The following is a 23,946-nucleotide window of genomic DNA, read 5'->3' as shown; positions in this document are numbered from 1 at the left end:
TTATTGCATAAATAAGCTATCCCATAATTTTTGGATAATTATTTGGAGTTGAAAAACTATTTTATTTAAATAGTTATATAGCCCTAAAGGCATTTATAGGGCAAATGTATTTTTATATATTTTATTTTGAGGGGAAGTTACTCCCAAAAGTTGAATCATGATAAAACATGATTTTACAAATTTTCTGAAATTTATTTGGATCAATTTAGAGTTCAAAATAAAAGATATCAAAGAAATCAGAAAAAGAAAAAGAGAAAAGGCTAAAAGGAAAAAAAAAGAAGAAGAAACGGACCGGCCTGGCCGAATTGGGCCAAACCGGCCCAGCCCCGCCGGCCCGACCGAGCCGAACCAGCCCCGCCCGCAGCGCCCGCGCCCGAGCCGCTGACCCGCAGGGCCCACGCGCCATCATCGTCTTCCCCGGATCTCCGCCGCGACGCGCGAGCCTGGCATGTTCGCCACCACGACGTCTCCGCCGAGATCTCCTCGCTCCGTCCCTTAAACCACAGCCCGAGCGCGTCCTTTTAAAGGCCGCGACCCTCTCCATCCTTCCCCTCTGACCTCCCTCGCAATCACGCCCCCAGGCCGATGAAATTTCTCGCCGGAACCCTAGAGCCGCCACCGCCTTCGCTTGGTCGTTGCCGATGAACCGAGGTCCGTACTCCCATCTGCTGCCCTCTCTTCTTCTACTTCTTGATTGCGCGCATTTTAATGCACGCCACTTCGCGTTTCGTCCATCGCAGGCTACCGCCGTCGCCCGACCGGAGCTAGCTCGCGCCGCCGTCGCCATTGTCGTCCTAGGCGTTGCCTCGTGCGCTCCCGGAGGTTTTCGTCGCCGTCATCGGATCCGCCTCGTCGCGCCGCCCTCACCGGAGGTAAGCCCGACGAGCCTCTGCCATTAGATCTTGCTCGGACGGCCGCGATTAGATCATTTAAACGAACCGGTACGGGCAAATCTGGGCCGTCCTTGTGTTTTAGTTAGATCCGACGGATGCGATTTAATTGAAATCCCGAACCGGTATCGTCCAACCAGAGGCTGCCATGTGTCACGGTTTTTAATAAAAACTTAATCCCGGTTTAAATTAAATGGCACTTTTGCAGAAAAGCTCTTAGAACTTCAAATGCTAATAACTTTTAAACCCTTCGGCCAAATTTGACAAATTTTACCTTTCTGGAAAGCTCCAACATGTAGAATCTTTTGGCACTGTTTAAATTTAAATTTGAATATTTGAATCACAGTCAATTTACAGAATAGGGTTTAATGCCATTTAATTCATAACTAATTATTTAGAAATCCTTTTTAATTGAAACCAGTGCCCAAAATTTTGTTTTATTATCCTCTGTCCATTGGGACAGAGAAATAAATATTTTGAATTAACTTATTTGGCTGATGCCAATGAGACAATAATTTAGGATTTTAATCAATTGTTTTTGCCTTTTGTTTGAAACCCTAATGCATTTGTTTTAATTGCTAATGCTTTGGATCAGTTGATCACCCGAATAAAATAAACCCAATCTTGTCACATGCTTGCATCGCATCATAGCATACTTTCTTTTGTCATGATGTGAATTTGTGTTTATGTGTGTGTATGCTTGTTTGTTTTAGTTTACTCGGAGAGCGAACCTTGTGATTGTGACGAGTGTTTAAACTCCAACTGCTACCAAGGCAAGTTCACTTTGATCATATCCTATTACTGTTTGTTTTTCTTAAATATTTATGCATTAGATTTGTTTGTAGAAATGCATTGATAGGACTATTACTCGTACTTATGCTAGCTATGATTGACCTACTAGCTATAGGGTTACCTTTGCCATGAATCCTCAACCAATAGCCATCGTGATTAGATATTGCTTAGCCATGCTATGTTAGTATACATGGGAGGGAATCTCAATCACTGTGAGACTAATTATGTGAAGTAATTTTGGAAACTTGGCAAAACAACCCAAATGAACCATCCTGGGTGGACGGCTTTGAGGATTCGAGATGTTATGCAACGTCAAGTCCATTTCTATGGGTCCCTCTGAGTTGAGTCCCCATGGATTCGGGGGCGGGTCGTCCATGGACGTCTCCCCGTGAATTCGGGGAGCGCTTGCGTCGCAAATGTGGAATGCCTTCCGGGGTATCCAGAGACTGGACTAGTTTTCCTGTTTAGTAGCTTCCAGTACAACCACATGGTAATATGGGCTCTGCCAAGATGGATGTAAGAAATATGAACCCGGATTCGAGGATGACATCGGTATGTAGCCGTGTAGGTGGGAGCGCGTCCCTCAGGTGGTCTGGGGGATTATGTTCTGAAAATTCCTGTAATCGATGCCGTTGCTACTCTACCCTGAGGACAGCAAGGGATCAACACGTCGGTTTCTTGTGGGTAAAGTGTACCACCTCAAGAGAGTGTCAAACTAAGTACTTAGCCGTGTCCCCGGTTACGGACAATTATTAGCAACTAGATATGGGGGCTGTAAGGAAAGTCTCACTCATTCCAACTTTTTAAATAAAATGAATCGTTTGAACTTGGGTTTAGGAGCATTGATGTATCTACTCGATGTCCTTAGATTAATAAGAGCATCGGTGTTTCTACCCGGTGTCCATTAGTTAACAATAATGTAACATTCAGTTGTAGTAGGATAAACTATGTTTTGCTATTACGCCATAAAGCCTGAACCCCACTATACCTCAATTGCATATACTTGGTAGGATTTGTTATAACTTCCAGGTGAACTTGCCAATACATTCAAATGTATTGACCACGTAGTGGCTGCAATCAATAATGCAGGTGAATCTGACGAAGAGTGAGGTTCGTCGATGTTCTTTGGGTCATGTGCTTACATTCCAACATGCTCTCTCCTCTGGGAGTAGTTGAGGCCCATTTGCTCTACCTTTCCGCTGCAGTTTTATGATACAATGTTTTATGGTTTTGAAACAATATTTGTTTATGCTGGCCCAAGGGGTCATGCAAGTTTGTAGGTACAATTAAGTCTGGATGATACGATGTAATAAAGTACTTTTGACCTTTGTATGTTGGTATTACATCTTGAAACTGTGTGTGCTAGTGAGTCGATCTAGTGACTAGCACAAATAAGCACAGAGATCGAACCCTGTACGGGGGCGGTCGCTTCAGAACGGAAAGCTAAGCACTTTGTTTTGAGTCCTTGGTTCTTCCTGTAGTGACACTGGTTTGCCGAGGTAAGCTCAGTCCCCGGGTAGCTGGAGTGTAGGAAGGACGCTTGAGGAGAGAGGACGCCCCCCACACGTGGCTCGCGGGTTCGTCCTAGAGGCGTGCGCGCTGGGGTAGTTAACGCGCAGGCGGAGTGGCTAGCCGCTGCTGTTTGGCCCTAGGTTGGCACCGTGGGTCCGTCCCGGGTCCCTAGTCTGGCAAAGCATGTAGTTGGTGAGTCCCCGGATACACAAGGTTAAAGCACGGGAGAGACAGAGCCTCCCCCCGGCAAGCTAGTCGTAGGCAGAAAAACAAGTAAAACGACATTAGATAAAATAAAATTTGAACGAACAAGGTCACGGATAACATTCAGAGTGACAAAAAGGCCAACACAAAGTAAGTTCTAAGGCGCCTCGCGCCACTTGCAGGAAGTCGGGGTGGGTGGAGTGGACCTGGGTAAGAATTTGCCCGGCGACTTGCTCGGCTGCGAGGCCGACCTGCCGGTCCCCGAAAGCCGTGACGCAGTTCTGCAGGCCGTGCAACTGGCCAACGAAATCTGCAAAAAAGGAGGTGAAGCCGCCCATGTTTGCCCAATCGAAGGAGGTCACTGGGATGTCGAACCCCTGCAGCGCCTCCACCGCCGAGTCCGCCAGCTTCTTCAGCCTGGCTACCTCCCCCGTCCTACGGGCTCGCAGCTCGGTACATGCACCATGAACTCCCTGGGCCTGCAGCTTGTGCTCGCTGCATTCGGCCTTCAGCTTACCGATCTCGGACGCCTTCTTAGTGTTGTCCTCGTCGATGAGCCGGAGCTCCTGCCGCGCCATGTCAAGCTCACGCTGAAGGGACGAGCCAGCATCCTGGGCGGCATTGAGCTGCCCCGCAAGCTCGCGCTCCTGGGAGCGAGCCTGGTCTTACAGCTCCTTCTCCCGGCGTGCCGAGGCGACGGCCGACGTCGCAGCCACCGTTTCCAGCTCTCCGACCTCGCGACGGAGACGCTGGATCTCCAGGGAGTAGTTGGACAGCAAGTCCTTCTTCTCACGGAGACGCCCCTGGAACGAGTCCAGGGCCGCCTGGTGCTCCTCTTCACTTTTGGCATGCATGGCCTTCACCAGCTCGAGCTCCCGCTGGTGCTTTTGCTGCAGCTCCCACAGTTGTCGGAGGACTTCGGCCTCTGGCACTCCTTGCACAGCGGGCGCCGCCCTAGCTTGCTGTGCCTGCTGGAGCTCCCCCCGGAGCCATTTGTAACATCCCAATTTTCAAAACCCTTCATATGCGTTGCATATCATGAGCATCATGTCACTCTTGCATTTAATCACATTTGAAAACCCTAAAATTTACCCTAAGAATCCCTGTTCAAAAGTGATTTTATTTGATTTTGGGCTTGATCTTGCTTTCAAACATTTGTGTTTTAACCCATGAGAGTATTGGTTTAAAAAGGGATTTAATGTTTATATAAAGCTAACCCATAGTTTTGCTTTTGAAATTATTTTGAAAATAGTTTCTTTTGATAGCCTAAAAGGCCCTAAAAGTCATTTTATAGGCAAATGTATTTTTAATTATTTTATCTTGAGGAAATTCTTGTTCCAAAAGTTAGATCATATGAACATACGATTTTTCAAATTTTGTTGCAATTTATTTGGAGTGATTTGGAGCTTTGAATCAATTTTGAGGTTCAAAAACAGAAAATAGGAAAAAGAAAAGGAAAAAACAAAGCCGAACCAGACCGGCCCCGCCCGCGCCCGAGCCGCCCAGTCACTGACCGGTGGGACCCGCGCCCTTCTTCCTCCAACTGCCTCCGCAGTCCATGTCGCGCCCGACCGCGAGTCTGCCCACGACGCCACCCCCGTTTTCTCCAAGCACGGGCCGTTTCTTCCAAATCCCCGCGCGTCATCTCGAGCCCCTTCCTTTTCTCCTCCTATTCCCCCAGTTTCCCCGCTCGATTATGCGCCGGTTATCTTCCGAGTTCTCGCCGGCCGCCACCGTCTTCGTCGCCGCCAACGCCGTTCCGGTGAGGAAGCCGAGCCGCCGACCCTCTCCCTGCCTTCCTCTCTCTCTCTCTCCCGCATCCGTAACGCGTGCGGATTTTTTTATGCAGCACCGCCCGAGCCGCCGCCGACCGCCGCCATTCGCCCGACGCCCGTCTCCCGTCACCGCGCCGTCCGCCGCCCCGGCGCCCGTCGCCCGCTGCCTCGAGCAGTCCTCGACCGCGCCGCCGCCGACCGTCTTCCCCAAGTCCGGCCACCACGCCGCCAGTGTAAACCCGACCAACCCCGTCGTGCCACGTGGCGGAGTTTTTATTTTCTTTTTCGGCCGAATTAAAAACTCCACATTTGCAGAAAAGCCCCTGTAACTTCAAAGCATCATAACTTTTAAACCAGTTGTCCAAAAATTATGATTTGAACCTTTCTAGAATCGTCACAACTTGTAGAATCTTTTGGCACAGTCCAATTTCAATTTTGAACAACTTTGCCAGAAGCAAATTACAGAATGATTGAATATGGTTTAAATTTCAAATGAATTATTTCAAGATATTTTGAGCATGTTAGCTTGCTGTAAAAAAATTTAAACATGTTCTCGTCTGTTAGGACCAGAGGAGAAAATTATTTTATGAATGACATGACCCTGCAAGTTTAAATCTTGCTCTATGTTTTGAAAAAACGATATAATCTTTTAATTGAAGCCTATCCTTGTTTCATGCATATTAATTACCTCTTTGATGTTGTATAATCTGTCCAAATCATTTGAAAAACTTTTCAAAACAGAAACAAAACTTGTTATATTAGAAGTAACCAAGTGTGCATCATCATGGCATATGCATCATAGCATGATTTTGTATTGAATGTTGTGTTTATTGTGTGTGTGTTTTCTTTTATTTTAGATTGTGCGGTTTGTGAACCTTGTTGTTGCGAAGAGTGCGAGAACTACCACAACCTTGGACAAGACAAGTTCAGTTTGATCATTCTCCTAATTATTTTATTATGCACTGGTTGTTTATTATATGCATTAGGAATATTACTCGTACCTCTATGCTAGCTATAAATCCTAGGTAGTATAGTTTACCCTTACCATTACCTTGCTACCAAATTGCCATCGATTGTAGTTGAATGCTAGGCTATGGTAGTATCGTGGGGGAAATAACTACATTATGATATTGTTATGCCTTTGGCGATATGAAATGTTTTGTTAGATGTAAGGCAAAACAATTAATTCAATGAACCATCCTGGGTGGGTTGCTTTCAGAATTTTGAGGATTAGCAGCGTCAGGTCCATTTCTATGGGTCCCTCTGAGTCGAGTTCCTGTGGATTCGGGAATGGATCGTCCATGGACGTCTCTCCCGTGGATTCGGGGAGCGCCTACGTTGCAAATGTGGAATGCCACCTGGGGTAACCGAGACTGGACTAGTTTCCTATTTAGCAGCTTCCAGTACAACCACAATGCTATATGGGCTCTGGTGAGACAAGAGTATGTTGTATGAACCTAGACCCGAGGAATTGTACTGAGGTAGCCGTGTAGGGGGAGCGTGATTCTCTCGTGGTTTAGGGAATTACCTCTGAAAATCTCGCAATCGATGCTGTTGCTACCGTAACCTGAGGACAGCAAGGGATTAACACATCGGTTTCTTGTCGGGAATGTGTACAAACTCTCGAGAGCGTCAAAACTAAGTACTTAGCCGTGTCCCCGGCAATGGACAATTTGAGCAACTAGATGTGGAGCTGTAAGGAAAGTCTCACTCATTCTAATTTCTTATTAAAATGAATGGTTTGAACTGGGTTTAGGAGCATTGATGTGTCTACTCAATGTCCTTAGTTTAATAGGAGCATGGGTGTGTCTGCCGCATGTCCAATAGTGATAAAATTCTATTTGATTAAAAAATAGGATTAAACAACTAAGCTTTTATGCAAATAGCCTTAAACCCCACTTTGCCACATTATGCATATACTTGGTAGGTTCTGATATAACTCCTAGTGATCTTGCCCATACATTTAATGTAATATTGAGACTTTTGTTCTGTGATATTACATCTTGAAACTGTGTGTGCTAGTGAGTCGATCCAGGGACTAGCACTAAAGCATAGAGATCGAACCCGTGTATAGGGGTGGTCGCTTCACCGTTGCAGCTCAGTGCGCTGCTCCTCTGCCTCCCGTCGCGCTGCGCCCAATTCCGCCACCACGCGAGCATGGTGCTGCTGCGCAGCATTGAAGAAATCGACGAACATCCGCTATTGCTGCTGGATGTTGTCGATTACCTGGTGCCCCTGTTGGAACACGCTGGGGTCGAAAGTGATCCGCCCCCATGACCGCTCGGCGAGCTCCCCTGCTCCCAGGCTGAAGGCGGCTCCGGCGGAGGAGGAGGACCCCACCGCAACCGTCTGCGACCCCGAGGCCATGTCAGGGTTCGGTGACGTGCCTCCGGCTTGGCCGTGTCCCGCCGCTCCTTGCCTGCCCAAAGGGGCAGGATGGGGGCTCGGGGGCTTCTCCAGGGCGCCGCTGCTTGCCTCGGCCGGCACAGGCTGCCCCATGTCACCTGCCACAGACGGCGCCGACTGCATGGCGTCACCTGCGGCTGCAGTCGCGTCCCCGGCAAGCTCCGGGGCAGGTTGTTGAAGGGCTCCGGCAGAGGCAACCTCCTCCAGAGCCTCATCGTCGACCTCGCCGGTGAGGTCGATTACCCGCACCTCAGTGGGCGCGGGCGCACCTGGGACACCCCCGGCTACTGCACGAAGAACACCTGCGTCAGTCTAGAAGATGGCGCAGATGGGCGAAAGAAGACTGTACCTTGCTATGTCTCGCCAGTGGCCTGGTGTGCGGCCCCGCCAGTTGCCGGGACGCTCCTGCCAGACGTCATGGACCCTGCGGGGGAATCCGTGTCAGAAAGTAGTGGAGAAAATAAGTCAGAAGAGGAAGTACTTGAGCTTGTGTGTACCTGCTGTCGGGGCGGTGCCCTGCAAGCTTGGGTCGGGGACCCTTCTGTCCCCAGCGGCAGCTGCCGCCGCAGTAACAGCCACATCAGGGGCGTCCTTGTCACCGCCGCCCGACGCCGGGTGGGGTTTCTTGGCCGGGGCCGCCGGCGAAGTACTGGCCTGCCCCTTCTTCCTCGAAGACCTGGAAATGCGGAAGTTAGCTAGCAAAATATGTAAAATTCATGGAAACCAAAATATTTAGAGCAACGTAAAACTTACCCCGGTGGGTTGAGCTTGAGCACCCTGTCCGCCAGGATGCTTCTCACCGGGGGGGCGCTTCGTGCGGGGGGGACTGGCGGAGCCGCCGGGGTAGCCGGGACGGCTGCTGCCGCCGCCGCGCTACCGGCGGAGGCCCCAGTCCCCGCATCGACGTGAGGTGTCTGAGGCTGCAGGCTGGCCTCCCGCCTGCACGCCCGCTCTGCTATGGACCGCCTCACCAGGGGGACGTCGTCTTCATCATCGTCCCCCTCCAGTGCGACCCCGCCAGCTTCCGGTGGAGCGTTGCCGTCGTTGTCATCAGAGTCGGAGTCTCCTCCGACGCCCAGCAAGGAATCGTCGGAGTCCAAGTCCGCCGGTCTGGCGGAGCCTCGGTCCTGGCCGCCCTTCCCCGACTCGGCAGCCGGCTTCTTGCCTTTGGGGGGCCTAGGTTGCGGGGGGGGGGGGGGGATCCACAATCCTCCACTCATCGCAGAGTGGGAGATCCCGGGCTCCCAGGCTCGGGATCCTGGTGTGGAGCGGGTGCGCTCCAAGCAGCAGCAACCGGAAGGCCTCGTACTCGCCAGTGATGCCCCTCACCCAGAACTGTATCTCGTCTGGCGAGAGCCCTGTGCGCTGCAGCTGAGTCCAGTCGCCCGGCCTAGTGTACATCCATGCCGGACGTGAGCACTACTGCAGGGGAGCCACGCGCCTCCCGATGAAGTGGCGCGCAACGTCCATGTCCGTGAGCCCAGCCTCACGGAGCGCCCTGCTCTTGGCGCAGATCGGGGCCAGCTCCTCGTCCTTCTAGTCGCGGAGTGTCCAATCGTCAGAGCCCTTTGGGGGTCCGAGGGGCTCCTCGTGAAAATCTTGGAGCTCGTCGGTGCGCACCCAGCACCAATCGCGGCGCCACTCGCTCTCGATCTTCCTCTTCCCTAGCTGGATGAACTCCGACTTGAGCTTGTCGCGGAACCAGAACACCACTCCTGAGGACAGGGGAGCCTTCGCCTCCACCCTCGGGTAGTAGTAGTGGCGAAACAAAGCCACCGACGGCATCACCCCCACGAATGCTTCACAAAGGTGTTGGAAGACAGCCAATGTGAAGAATGACGTGGGGTGAATTTGAGCCATGATGACCGCTGCTAGCCTCGGATATTTATCGAGGCTGGCGGGCTGCAACGGACACCCCCACGATCAGCAATAAAGTGCCCTAAAAGAATCGGGAATTAAGATGGCGGTGCGCGACGTGGCCTTAACTCTCTGGTGATTATGGGGGATAAGGCATCAGATCGAGCGCCCGACCGTTTTGCTTGGAAGAGGGGAACTAGAAATGCGGCCCACAAGGCCGGGTACCGGGATACTCCCCCGGGACCCACGCATCGGATAGGGTGTAGCCTGGCAACTGACCAAGGATAGCACTAACCGGGGCCTCAAGGCTGCCGGCCCACGCCCGGGGGCTACTGTCGTACCAGTAGCCCACGGGGTCCCACTGGTACGGGACGCGTAGGTCGCAAGTAACAAAGCCCCGCCAGGTTGGCCTCCCGGGAAGGATAGACCCAGGGAGCCCGCCCCAAAGAGACGGTCACTGGCGAAGACAAAGCAAAGGATGGGAACAGGAGAAGCGCCCGCTTCGGTGGGTACCCGGGAACTCTGGTCCCGGGAAGTAGAAGGAACGCTGCCCCGGCAGCTGGCCGGGTGCGCTAGCCGGGCTCCCCGCGCTCGGGCGTGCAAGTGGGGCCCACAGAACAGTGAAGACAGGACGAGACAGCGGATGCAGTGCATTCAATGCACCGACAGGAGTCACATCGGCAAGGCTAGTCTTGCTCAGCAAGGCTAGAGCGTTTACCCTATAATCCATTTTTATCTACTGTGTGCAGTGGCCTGGGCGCTGCATGGCGCCCAGCGTGGATCAACAATAGTATGACTTTTGTGGCAATGACACGCGGATAGCTAACGTGTCGTGCTGCATGCATCGGTACCTGTGGTGTCCCCTTGATTATAAAAGGAGGACCAATGCCACCGGTCAAAGGGTTCAAGTCCAAACCCTAGTTGGTAGTAGCAAGGAGTATTGCTCCTGTTCATAGCAAATCTCTTAGGAGAACAAGTAGCTCCCCCGGGAACTCTCCGAGGCAACCTGTAAGAACACACATATTCTCATGAATACAACAAGAAGCAGGACGTAGGGTGTTACACCTCCGGGTGGCCCGAACCTAGATAAACTCACGCGTCGACACTTCGTGTCTTCCGTCACATCGGCGATCGTCGGAGCAATCGCCTCGCCCTCCACCGAACCAAAAAGGGGGTGTCCAGCATCCCCGGTGCCGGGGTTCCATGCTCCGACAGTTTCTTGGGGGAGAAGTTGTTTCTGGGGAAGGTATGGCCTTTTTTTCCCTCTTTTTTTGGAGATTGGCCCTATTCAACCAGGCCTGGCTCATTTTGCCTCACCCTTTTTTCTGGGCCTTTTCTCGAACTGCTCATGGGGTGGGCCTTTTTTTGGCTTTGTTTTCGTCCGGTGGGCCGTAAGCCGCAGGCCGTGCGCGTCTTCGGTTGTTGGGTTGGCTGTTGGTACACGAAGAGACGGAAGGAGGTGTAAGGGGGGCCGGGGGACTTCATCGTTGCGTTTTAGGGTAGGCAGGCGAGGAGCCAAGCCAAACCCTCAGTGTTTTGGGTGCACTGTTTTCTCCATTTTCGGCACCTCCATCTATAAATCTCCCCGCGCCCTGTCGACTTCCCCCTGCCTCCTTTTTTTCGACGCGCCTTGCCCAGTGGAGATTCAGCCGGTCCTGCGGCCAGCACTGTCGGCGGGGGGAGGTGGGGGACCTTTAGGGTTTCGCCTTTTCTAGGGGTAAGTGTGTTCGAAGTGCTTTTTTCTTGCTGCCTGCGACCCTGATTTTTACCCCTTAACTGTGCTAGCCTGTATGAAGTGTTTTTTTGGGGATGGCCACGATGATGTGCTTTCGGTTGTGTTTCTGTTCATCATTTTCACATGTGTTTGTGCTGCGTTATACCTTCTACTTTTTATTGCACCCTATTTTTCTAGCCTGAGAGTATATGCCCTGGTATTTTTAACCTGTCACTAAGCAGCAGCCAGACAAAAACCTTGAGTTTCCATAGCGAGTGCAAGAACAATTAGGCGAGTGGGCTCCCATTTTGGCAAACTTTTTTTTCGACAGGGCTGTTTTGTGTGGTGGTTGCTTTTTCTCTGTCTCCTTTTTTATTTTAATTTTTGGTGCTGCAGCAATCACTGGCTTGCAACGTTTTTATATTTTTCTGTGCATACAGCAGCAGCATGGTTATTCCTTTTGTTTTTTCTGTTTTTTCATTGATCTCTTTTGGTCAGATGTAATGCGATTTATTTATTTTGCTTTTTGCCAGGTTGTACCATGCTTCTTCAGGGAGAGGTTGAATTCATTTGCAACGAACTTCCTAACCATCAGGCATGAGCCAGGATTTACATTTGAGTTGTACATCAAAAGAACTGACCACCAAACACTGCTTTTTTTTTTTTGTAAACTCAAGACTTTATTTAAACTAGACCAAACAGGTCACCGATACAACATTGAAGATGTTCACAGCTAGATTACATAAAACGTCCTTAGTTGGACAAGAGGCCGAAGGATGGCTTACTGAACTACAACCAAAGATGCAAGAGCTCCTAGGTGCAGTTCTATAAGCACATTGAGCTTCCCTATGTGCATTTCTATTGCTTTGGCTCTTAATCTTGTAGATTGTCGTGTCATTTGCTTCAGTATTGGATACGAAGCCTTGTAGATTTGACCTGATGCTCCAATGGCCTGGTTTTTCCTTAGGCTTCCTCGAAGCTGCCGCCAGTGATAGAGTCTCGTTATCTGTTAAAAAGTTTGCACAATGAAGAAGTTGTAATCTTGAAGCAATGATGCTTGCGAGTTCCAAGGCTTGAGCTTCAGCTTGAAGGGCGCTATCCGCTACTGAAGTTGCCTGCAAGAAGATGGTTTTGTGCTGATGATGACGAGGTGCATAGATGAAGACTCCCAGTCCGGCGTGCTTTCCAGGACCTACACAAGAAAAATTAAGAGGATTTTGCTCCTTCCAAGCCGCATCAATAAATATATTTGGGCCTTCCTTTATCCTTTTGCTGTCAATAGGATAAACAGATTTATAAAGAGTATTTTGGATAGGATCTTGTGCAATCTCCATTTGGAAGGTTTTTGCTTCGGTTTGAAAAAGCTCCTTAGCTCCATGTATGACCTGCAATGGACTTTGATTTATTGAATTGAACAAGAGATCGTTTCTTGATTTCCACAACATCCAGAGGACTGCAAAGATGAACTCGAGCATGTTGTCGTGAGTGGAAGCTTGTAAAATGGCTTGAATTATCTCCAGGACTGTCAGAATATTTTGCTCCAGCATGCTATCAACCCTTATACCTAAAAAAGTAGCAAACCACACAACTTTTGCATATTCACAAATAAAAAACAGATGGAGTTCATTTTCTACCTGACCACATCGTTTGCAGAATTTTTCAATGTGCCTTGATAAGGTAGACCCTCTCTCTCCTGTAGCAAGAGCTTTCCTCAACAAGCGCCACGCAAAAGTTTGTATCCGAGGTGGCAAAAGCTTACTTTTCCATGCCGCCATAGTTAGATTCTTCAGATTTTCTGCAAAACTGACATTGACAGCAGGATTGTTTTGGATACAACGTGCAATTAAAGATTTGTAGGCACTTTTAGAGGTACATATCCCATTAGCAGAGTGCTTCCAAATCACAATATCTTCATAATCATCATGAGTGATGGGAATAGCAAGAACTTGATCACAAATATCCTCACCAAATAGAGTAGTAACAAGAGAAGCATTCCAAACCTTAGTGTTGGGTATCCATAAATCAGCCACAATATTAGGATAAACAAAATTCTGATATTGGATATTAAGGAGATTATGAATGTTTTCCCAGAAAGAGGCCCATGGGCTATTCCAAATGTTGTTGTTACCTCTAGCAATTTGGATAGTGCAATTTTCAGCAAGTTTATCCTTAACTTTGAGGATAGAAGTCCAAAAACCAGATTTGGGAGTGTTACCACTAGCCTTCCAGAAGGAGTTGTTGTGATAGTATTTACCTTTTAGAATTTTTCTAACAAAAGTTGTTTCATCTGTCGCAATTCTCCAAGCCGTGCATGTTAAGAGTCCTTCATTGACAGCTTGTAGGTCTCGAACACCTAATCCTCCATCTCTCATGGGCTTGCAAATCTCAGTCCAAGCTTTGAGGTAAAGTGGTTTTTTCCGGTTTCCTTCTTGGACACCTGTCCACCAAAAATCTCTAATGATAGAAGTTAACCTTTTAATGAGTTTTTTTGATAAAAGGATGTTAGCCATGTAGTACACAGGAATGGAAGAGAAAACAGACTTTATCAGAGCAAGTCTTCCAGCATGTGAAAGTCTATTGGCTTTATATAAGCTGAGCTTAGTTATAAATTTGTCAACAATAAAAGAGTAAGCAGAAGATCTATTCTTAGCAGGCATTATCAAAAGGTGTCCCAAGTGTTTTTCAGTAGTATCCATATCCTTAGCCGGAAAAAGGTTTCGAATTCTAGTTTTTTGTTGATTAGTAACATGCTTGCTGAAAAGGATAGAGGATTTGTCCCGAGTGTTGACAAAAACTTTGGAGAATATGTTTGATTGTGAGGCAATCATCATTTGCAGCATCTCCACATATAATGAGGTCGTCAACAAACATTATTGAATGAATGGCAGGAGCATTTTCACCTAGAAGAATGCCCTGAAGCCTTTGTTCCTGCATGGCATCTTGCAAAGTAGTTGATAATTCATTAATAGCCATAACAAAAATATAAGGAGACATCGGGCAACCCTGTCTAATACCTCTGTAGTTTTTGAAATTACCACTAGGTTGACCATTAATAACCACCGAGAAATGGGCAGAGGTGATACAAGTTTTGACTAAGTTGATGAAGTGGTTTTTGAAACCTTGTCTTCTTAGAGCATTTAGAATATAATTCCATTCTATTCTGTCAAAAGCTTTAGCAAGGTCAATTTTAAGCAAAAAAGCTCTGTTCTTCCAAGATGAAAGATTAAAGGAGTGAGTAATTTCCTGGCCCAGAATAATATTATTGGAAATCCTTCTTGCTTTAACAAAAGCTTGTTGAGATTCATGGATATAACTTGGAAGGTGATCCTTAATACGATTAGCTAAAGCCTTTGCGATAATTTTGTAAATAACGTTACAAAGGCTAATCGGCCTGAAATCTTGAGGCATTGTTGAAGGGTTCTTTTTGGGAATTAGCACAATGTTGGTATTGTTAAGAGTAGGAGGAAACATACCTTGGTGAAAGAACGTGTGCACTAAGTTTGTAATCCTCTCCTATCCATCTCCAAGCAGCTATATAAAATGCTACATTTAGACCGTCAGGTCCAGGTGAAGCCTCCTTTCTCATCTCTTTCAGGATCTGTAAAATTTCATCCTTGCTAGGAATAGAATTGGTGAAATCATCATCAATAGATTCATTACTAGTAACATTAGCTTGGTTATACCCATTATGAGAAGACTTGAAAATGTTTTTGAAATAGTCGATAAAGCAATTGGCAATACTTTCAGGATCATAAAGAATGCTACCTCTTCTATCTTTTATGCTAGTGATTCTATTCCTTCTTCAACTCTTAAGAACGGATATATGAAAGAATTTAGTGTTACGGTCCCCATGAATAGCCCAGTGTTTTTTGGCTCTGTTTGTAGAAAGTGGTTATTTTAGACATAGTATTTTCATAGTCACTTACCAGCTGTTGTTCCTTTATGTGATCCTGATCAGCAATATTTTGACATTGTATCTCATGAATTTGTTTCTCTAGTTGATGCAGTTTCCTTGGAAGATCTTGTTTCTTCTTGCTCCATACTTTAAGAGCACCTGTAAGTTTTTTTGTTCTCGTAGTAAAGACTTGTTGTCTTGTATCCTCCCAAGCCTTCTGAGCCTGTTCCTGAAAATCCTCTTCTAACAACCACCAATTTTCAAATTTAAAGTAGGATTTTGGCCTTTTGAATTTTGAGTGGAGCATTGTTAACACAGGAGCATGATCTCTAAGAATAATGGGCAAATTATAAATGTTAGCATTTGGGAACATATCACACCAGAAGGAATTAGCCAAACATCTATCGATTCTCTCATAAACAGGTTTGGAAGTATATCTCTTATTAGTCCAAGTGTAAGCGGGACCATTGTAACCCAGATCAAACAAGCCACAATCTTTAAGGAAAGCATGAAAAGTAGATATACGGCCATAATTAACATTAGGAGAACTTTTTTCATGAGGGTACAGAATTTCATTTAAGTCTCCCATACATAACATGGGCATATCTGGATTCTGACTAACAAAAGAGGCTACCACATTCCAGATGCTAGCATTTTTACAATGATTAGGGTCACCGTAAATACAAACCAAAACACTGCTCGGCGGCGCATACTGGAGGGTGTTCGCGGACATCATGGGCATTTCAGCTGGTGATAAAATTCACTTCAACGATGTTGGCCTAGGGAGTCTCTTTTAACGCGGAAGTATGCAATGAGCACAACCAAAGGAAGGCCATGCTACGCCCGCCTGGTGTGTTTTCTATTTTTATTGGGTTGGTATGTTTTTTTAGCCGTTTTTTAGCAGCTTCTTTTTACTTCAGCTTGTTCAATTTTTGTTTGTCGGAGGTATCTCTCAAGCACTTCCACATAGGCGGCACAGGCTACATGGTACTGTTTTTACAGACATGTTTGCTCTAACAAATGACGATGTCAGCAAGATAGTGTGTTACCTGATGACCAGGAAACCTGTCGCAGACCACAGGGCGGAATGCTACATAGCCCACAAGCTGACTGATGATGACGTTGCTTCCAGGAGATTGGTGAGCCCCCCTCCACCCCATATGTGTTTCCAAGTCTATTTGTCTTTTTTTTTTTTTTTTTTCGCGCAAGTGTGGGAGGTGTCTTTTGCTCAAACTAACAGTTTCTGCTGCTAATTTTTTGGTTTATCTTTTGTTATCTTTTTTCTTTTTCTTTCTTGCAGATCATCCCTAGCAATGTGACTTTTTCTTTGGAAATACCAAGAGATGGCGATGTTTGGTTTTTTAACAAAGAGATGGGGGAAGGTCACGGTGCTTACACAAGTGGCAACAGCATGGAAACCATGCTGACACATGGTTGGACTCGTTTTCGTAGACAACTTGGAATTGTCAGCGGGAGCACCATTGTTCTGGCCCTCAGGAAGCTGCCTGACGTACTGAGGGTCAAAGTGCGTGTTATTAAACATCTAGGTGTGCGTGGTGGTGGTTTTGGGGTTGGGAGGGTTGCAATGCATGGTAGACATGGCGTGGGTCTGTAAGCACGTTTTCAAGCCCATACTTTTGTAGCTTGTGATTTCTCCAAGACATCAACCTAAGCGTTTTATAAGCGACCTTTTTATCGCATGTTTTTTTGCGCTTCACCCGGTTTTTTTTGTTAGAATGTGCTGCCATGCAAAGTTTTATGGCTGTAAATGGTTTTTTTTTTTTGCTTTGCTGGGATTACAAGACAGCTTTTTCATGTTAACCAGAATTTGTCCAGCATCGTCAACGAAGGGTAAAGATGGTATGTCAAAATGCACCTGGTCATGTGAGTGTCCTTTTTTTTCTAGATTGATGTCTTGTTGTTTCCGTTTTCGCGTCAGTGCGGCCTTTTTTTTTATCCCACTCACTGTTCTCTTTTTTTTTGTCGTTTTTGTTGTGTGTATTTACAGCCAGGTGTGCTGTAATCAAGACGGGAATCAGGTATGCACAATCTATCTTTTTCTGTTTTTTCCTATGATGCGATTTTTTTTTGCAAATTTTTGTGTGGGCTGAAGCTGCATTTCTTTCCCTTTGTTCACAGTTGCACATTGGTTTAACGATATATGCAACCGGGGGGTGGGGGGGGGGGGGGCACAACCCAGGTCACACCTGTGTTTTTTTTGGATTTTACTTCTTTTTTATCTGTAGGCAAGAGCATATGCACTGCAGAGATTTTAACATCAATATTGGTCACCCATATTACTTCTATTTTTTTGTGAGGGGGTGGGGGTGTCAACTTCTAATGGGATCGGAACCCCGGCTGTTTTCGTAAGGTATAGCAGGGTGCACACATACCACATTTTTGGTTTTTTGTCACATCTTTTTTTACTGCACACCACTTACTAACAGTGTGTTTTTTCTTCTTCTTTTTTCCATATGTATTTCTCGACACACGGGCGCATGTGTGTCCGGCGGCGCCTCAAGTTTTCACATGTTTTGATATTGGGCTGGTATGTATTTTTTTTTCCCTGGTATGTATTTTTTTTCGAAATCAGCTTGATTTTAAGGCAATTACAACATTTTTTTTCCACGCGTGATTGATATTGGGCTTTAGAAGCAAACATACAAGAAACAGCCAGCACAAAAGTATGTAGGAGAAGAAGGAAGTAGTCAGAGGCAAATAGTCCTCATCCAAGAAAGAAGGAATAAACAGGCACAATTTAGAAAAAAAAAAGACAATCACAGAAGCCTAGGAGGCTTCTGTTAGCCTAGAAGCCACGAATTGAGAGAAAAAGAAAGAAACAAGAAAGCCGAAAAGCCAAGCCGGCTGTACCCATGGGGGGCTTCCGCGATCCGCCGGTTGGATGTGCATCTGACGGCCAAGATTCGTCGACCGATGGCGACCGATCGATAGACACACCCTTTTTTCAACTTGATTCGCGCTCCGCTCTCAGCTCCATGACCCACCGGGAGACGGGTGCTAGCTGCTGCTCACTGCAGGTTATCAGTATACAGCGTTATATTGCGTGGTTGCATTACTAAAAAACGGTCTATATGCAACGTCACATCAGTAACGGGTCCTACACGACCGTTGCTGATGAAAAACATCAGTGTCGGCCGTGGCCCCAACCGTTACTGATGAACCGAACGGGCATCATCTGTCTCCGGCCAGCGACACATCAGTGGCGGCGCTAACACTCATAACTCGCAAGTAACGTCAGTGGCAGTCGGTTATGGGGCGACCGCCAGTGATGAATCATGCATCAGTAACGGTTGGCCCAGCACGACCGTTACTGATGTGTACACGATTATCAATAACGGTCGCGAAAACCTCGACCGACACTAATGTTCGTCACGTTTTAAATATGTTGGACAGAGCCGCAGCTGGTCACGCCGCGCGTCGTAACGGACTAGCTGCGGCCCCTTCCTCTCCGGCGATGGCGAGCTGCTGCCCGACCACGCCAAGGCCGCCGGCGAGCCCCCCAGGTAGCCCCTCCTCCCTCCCCCCTGCGCCGGCGGCGCCGCCTCCATGGCCGGCGAGCGGCCATGGCCGCGAGCTCCGATCTTCGAGCCCTAAGCTTCCCTCTCCCTCCCGATATCTCTCCCCCCCCCCCCCCGATCTGTCTCGCCGACCTCCAATTTCTCTCCGAATTTCCCCAATTTCAAATTTTTGAGCTCCGCGGCCGCCGGCCAAATGCGGCCTCCTCGTCGTCGCCCGGAACTTCCCTCTCGCTTGCGAGCTCTCTCTCCATCCCGATCTTTTCTCTTCGGCCACCAATTTCTCTCCGAATGTCTCTAATTTTAAATTTTTAGTTAGCTCCGGTTAATTAGCACCTTAATCTCCTTGTCAATGATTAGGCTAACTATTTTGCTTTTTTTTTTTCTTGTGTATTGTGTTGTAGATCGAAGGACCATTCTTGGATGTACGCCAAGGAAAGAATCAATGCTCGATGGATAACCGAATGGACGGTCTTTTTTGGAGTCGCGAAAGGTGATATGGAACGAAAAGGACTTTTGATGATGCGTTGCCCATGTCGCAAATGTGGAAACACATGCATAATGAAGCCTGAAGATGTTCAGATGCACGTGCTGGCATCGGGTTTTGTGGATGGTTATTCTCGTTGGACTTGTCACGAGGAGGATGCGGTTGATGTCGGTAGCGGTAGCGAAGATGATGATGTCCTGCGGTATGATCTGGCGAATGATTCCGAGGAAGAAACAAGGATCGATGAGGAGGCTAATGTGGAAGGTGAAAGAGCTCCACGTGGCAGGATTGCCGAAATGCTAGACGACCCATACCTACGGGAGTAGCTGGAGGACCCCGAAGATGAGGCAGAGTCTGCTCAGTTCAAAAAATTGTTGGAGGACGCAAACACACCCTTGTATGATGGAGCTGGCGAAGAAAACAACGTGCTCGAAGTGATGCTCGAACTTTTGAGGCTGAAGGCAGCATCATGCTGGTCAGACAAGGGCTTCACGGGCTTGTTGCGTTACCTTGCTTCGGTTTTTCCACAGCCAAACAAGTTGCCCAAGAGCACATACGAGGCGAAAAAGATTACATCCCCGCTTGAATTGGATTGCGTGAAACATCATTTATGTCCAAACGACTGCATGGTATACATTGGAGAATACGAGAACCATGAGAGCTGCCACATATGCGGTGCATCGAGATACAAGAAGAAAAACGCCAGAGCTGGCGAAGACGATGGGGAAGAAGTGATGAAGGGCAGGCCGGCAAAGACTGTCTGGTATCTTACGGTAGGTGGCTGAGTTGAACGTTGGATGCAGAACGTTAAGGACGCGAGGTATCTCGTCCATCACGATCCGGCGCAGGCTGCATTCGATTCTGACGGGCACTACCGTGTGGAGGAACCTGGGGTCCTAAGACATCCTGCCGATGGGACTCAGTGGAGGAACTTCGACACGGCATTTTCGGATTTCGGAGCAGAGCCCAGAAACCTGAGACTCGGTCTCAGCACTGACGGGATAAATTTTTTCGGAAACATGAACAACAAGCACAGCACATGGCCCGGTGATCTTGTTTGTCTACAACATTCCTCCATGGTTAATCATGAAGAGAAAGTACATCCACATGTGCATGCTCATACAGGGTCCAAAGCAGCCGGGAGCTGACCTAAATGTGTATCTGCAGCTAGTGAAGGATGAGCTGAAGCAGCTTTGGAACCCTAGCAGAGTGGTTTGGAACGCAAACAGGAGGGAGTACTTCACGATGAGAGCAGTGCTTCTGACCTGCGTGCATGACTATCCCGTGAATGAAAATACTTCATGCCAGGTGACACATGGCTACAAGGCCTGTACAAAGTGCGGGGAAAACACGACATCGGAGAAGTTGCCCGCTTCATCCAAAATTGTTTACATGGGCCACCGAAAGTGGTTAGATGCTAAAGACCCTTGGAGGGATGACAAGGAAAGGTTCAATGGGAAGACGGAGCACGGGACAGCGCCGAAGGAGAAGTCTGGTATGCAAATCCTTGAAATTGTGAACAATCTTGAGGTTGTCCACGGAAAGATTGCTACGAAGAAATATAAGGAACCTGAAGGCGTCGTGTGGAAAAGGTGGTCCGTATTCTGGGACTTGGAGTACTAGGCACATTTAGAATGCCGCCACAGCATAAATGTCATGCACGTGGAGAAAAATGTATGCGACAGCGTGCTGGGGTTGCTGATGAAGATTCCAGAGAAGACGAAAGATGGACCCAACGCATGGAAGGACTTGGAACTCATGTCTATCAGGAAAGAGTTGTGGGGCAAAGATCAAGTGTCGACAGCCGACAAGAATGGTTTCGTGACGGTGACCACGCGGTGTCGTCTTGCATGTTACAACCTGTACAAAGACGAGTTGCATAGGATGTGCCAGTGCCTGCAGGGCATTAAAGTCCCATCGAACTACTCGTCGAGCATCAAGCATCTAGTTGACATGAATAGTCACAAGCTATCTCGCATGAAGTCTCACGACAACCATGTCATACTCACTCAGTTACTTCCAGTCGCAATCAGAGGTATCATGGAGCCGCACGTAAGGGAGACAATAATGAAGCTTTCTGACTTCTTTGACAGCATCTCACAGAAGTCAATCACTGTTAGACGATGCCAGATACTAAAGGATAGTATGATACAGATTCTGTGCGAGCTCGAGATGTTCTTCCCTCCATCATTCTTCGATATCATGGTCCATCTAATGATCCACATATGCGATGAGATCCTATCCCTAGGGCCCTCGTTTCTGCATAACATGTATGGCCCTGAACGACACAACGGGGTTTTTAAGCGGTACGTTCGTAACAGATCGCGTCCGGAAGGTAGCATCGTGGAAGGCTTTCGGGCAGAAGAGTGCATCGAGTTCTTCACGGATTGGTTGGCCGATCAGAAATCAATAGGTGTTCCCGAATCACGGCACAAGGGCAAGCTCGATGGCGAAGGTGGCCTTGGACATACATACCTTAATGTTTATGGAAGAGGAAGGGAAGCTGAATTTGAAAGAGCACATTTGGTTGTGTTGCAAACTGTCGGTTGCTGTCGGCCTTATCAGGAAATGCACATGGAACAACTGCGAAATGAAAACCCTAAAAGAGGAGAAGTCTGGATCCACTAGGAGCACAATAAAACATTCGCAGCGTGGCTGAAGAATTATTGGTACGGCGGGGAGACGACCAATATATCAGAAGAGACGGTTGCATGTTTGTCACGGCAACCTGCGCTCCACGTCTCTACTTGGCAATCATATGCGATCAACAGCTATAACTTCTACACTGCGTCTCAGGACCGTAAAAGCACGTATCAAAATAGTGGTGTAGTCATGACTTCTGAGACCGCAACCGACGACAACAGCAAAACCAAAGCGTTCTTCGGCGTTATCGAGGAGATCTGGGAATTGAAGTATTCGATCACAAAGATCCCAATGTTCCGTGTAAGATGGACCAAAGGTGACAAAGAAAAAGTCACAGGTTCACGACGATGGTGCTACCTCCGGAGATCCCTCGTGAACAAGTTGACGTGAGAAAAATCTCGGCAAGAGAGGAACCATGGGTCTTTGCTAAACAATGCAATCAGGTATTCTACATAGACGACCCGGCAAATAAAGGCCGCGTCGTAGTAAGAAGAGGGAAAAGAAGCATTGTTGGAGTGGACGGAGTTACTTCACAAGAAGACTACGAAGGTTTCCATGATCCGATGACCGCCGCAGATGACGAAGAAACGGAACGCACGATATTAACGAGGAAAATGAGAGGGAAAAGAAGAAGTGATGGGAGCGAGAATGATAAAATACCACAAAAACCCTACCTCAGAAGCAGTTCTGCGAGTAGACAAGTTATGACTTACCGAAGGAAGGAGAAGCACTAGTAGTCACATTGTAAAAATGTACTCGTACAGAATCTTAATGCAAACTTTGTATTAATTGAATTTTTTGAAATTTGTATGCATGAATTGAAATTTGTACTAGAGAAAAGGACAGGTTTTAATTTTTTTAAACGTTCCTGTAATTAAAATTGGTACAGAGCTCAACAAGGATGGTCACTCATCAGTAACGGTCGCATGGTTACACGACCGTTACTGATGAGTATATGCACACATCAGTAACGGGCGGGTAGCAAGGTGACCATTACTGATGTTATGTTGGGCATTGCTCACTTGAGCACATCAGTGGCAGTTGCTTTGTAACCCGACCGTTACTGATGAGTGAGGAAACATCAGTAACGGTCGCCACCCTTAACCGACCGTTACTGATGATACTTGGGTATATAAAGAAGCACTTAGAAATTTTTTAGGGTTATTCCGCCTGCGCGTCCTCAGAACACCGAGCGACCAGCAGTGGGCAAACCCTAGCTTCGGCGAAGCCCTGCCGGATTTTTCCGACCTCGAGCCGCCATTGTCTCCCTCCTCCGGCCCGACGCCCCGACCCCGACCCCGACGCCGTCGTCGTCTCCCTCCTCCGGCCGCCCTCCCCGTCCCCGAGCCCGCGCGCGCGTCGTCGGCCTCCTCTGCCCCGAGCGCCGCCACTGTGCCCGGAGCCCGCCACCGCGCCTCGTCATCCTCGCCCCGAGCACCGCCACCGCGCCGCCGTCTCCCTCCGCACAGGTGCGCGCCTCCTCTGCCTCCTTAGGGTTAGGGTTAGGGTGATTTCAATTTTGATTTCGATTTCACCCCTGCTGTTTAATTAGGGTTAGGATTTATGTACATGCTAGAATTTGATATTTGTATACATGCTAGAAATTTGAATTAAAGAGCATGAATTTGATAATTAAATTGTATTTTGTCGTAGTGGATAATTTACAAGTGTTAGTGTTAGGGTTACAAGTGTTGGTGTTAGTGTTAGGGTTACAAGTGTTAGTGTTAGTGTTAGGGTTACAAGTGTTAGTGTTAGAGTAATTTAGGATTTATATACGTGCTGCTTACTTATGCTATATACATGCTACATATGATTTATATACGTGCTTCATTTATGTGAATTGTGGGCCCGACCATCGTGTCGGGTCATTGGAGAAGGGGCCGGCCATCGTGCCGAGGGGGTACATATGCGGGTGGGTTTTTTATGCAGATTTCGAGCTCCTGGTAGAGAAAAATTGCTAGTTTTTTAGCATAGGTCATGCCGAAATTTTCGGCCGATATATATTTGATGGTTTTGATGGCACATAGGTACGAAATGGCAAGAGTAGCCAGAAACCAGTTCTTGATCGGGAGGAGGTAGATCATGTCGATGAAGAGTCTTCATCGGGACAGCAAATTGCCAGCTCTGGCTCAGGTAGCTCTCGTTCAGAAGAGCGCGACAACGAGCGACGGATGGAAGAGAGTAACCCGCAGGCTTCTGAAACTCCCGCTAAGAAGCAAAGGAAGAAGACGCCGA

At 47.7% G+C, this 23,946-nt stretch overlaps 1 protein-coding gene and 1 long non-coding RNA gene across 2 annotated transcripts; one reads left to right on the top strand and one right to left on the bottom strand.

Annotated features, from left to right (window-relative positions):
* Window positions 1–8,044: 8,044 nt before the first annotated feature.
* On the bottom strand, window positions 8,045–8,799 carry LOC106866020 (formin-like protein 16). Its single transcript, XM_014898515.1, has 2 exons — window positions 8,333–8,799; window positions 8,045–8,255 (listed from the first exon to the last, which is right to left on the bottom strand). The coding sequence occupies exons 1-2, from the start codon at window positions 8,797–8,799 to the stop codon at window positions 8,045–8,047; spliced, it is 678 nt and encodes a 225-aa protein (XP_014754001.1).
* Window positions 8,800–10,928: 2,129 nt separating this feature from the next.
* On the top strand, window positions 10,929–12,592 carry LOC106866120. Its single transcript, XR_001406050.2, has 3 exons — window positions 10,929–11,153; window positions 11,684–11,967; window positions 12,118–12,592. It is a non-coding gene; the product is annotated as an uncharacterized LOC106866120 (long non-coding RNA).
* The last annotated feature ends 11,354 nt before the right edge of the window (window positions 12,593–23,946 follow it).

Source organism: Brachypodium distachyon, chromosome 2, assembly GCF_000005505.3.
Source record: "Brachypodium distachyon strain Bd21 chromosome 2, Brachypodium_distachyon_v3.0, whole genome shotgun sequence".
NCBI lineage: Eukaryota > Viridiplantae > Streptophyta > Magnoliopsida > Poales > Poaceae > Brachypodium > Brachypodium distachyon.
This window is presented reverse-complemented; position numbering and strand designations above follow the sequence as displayed.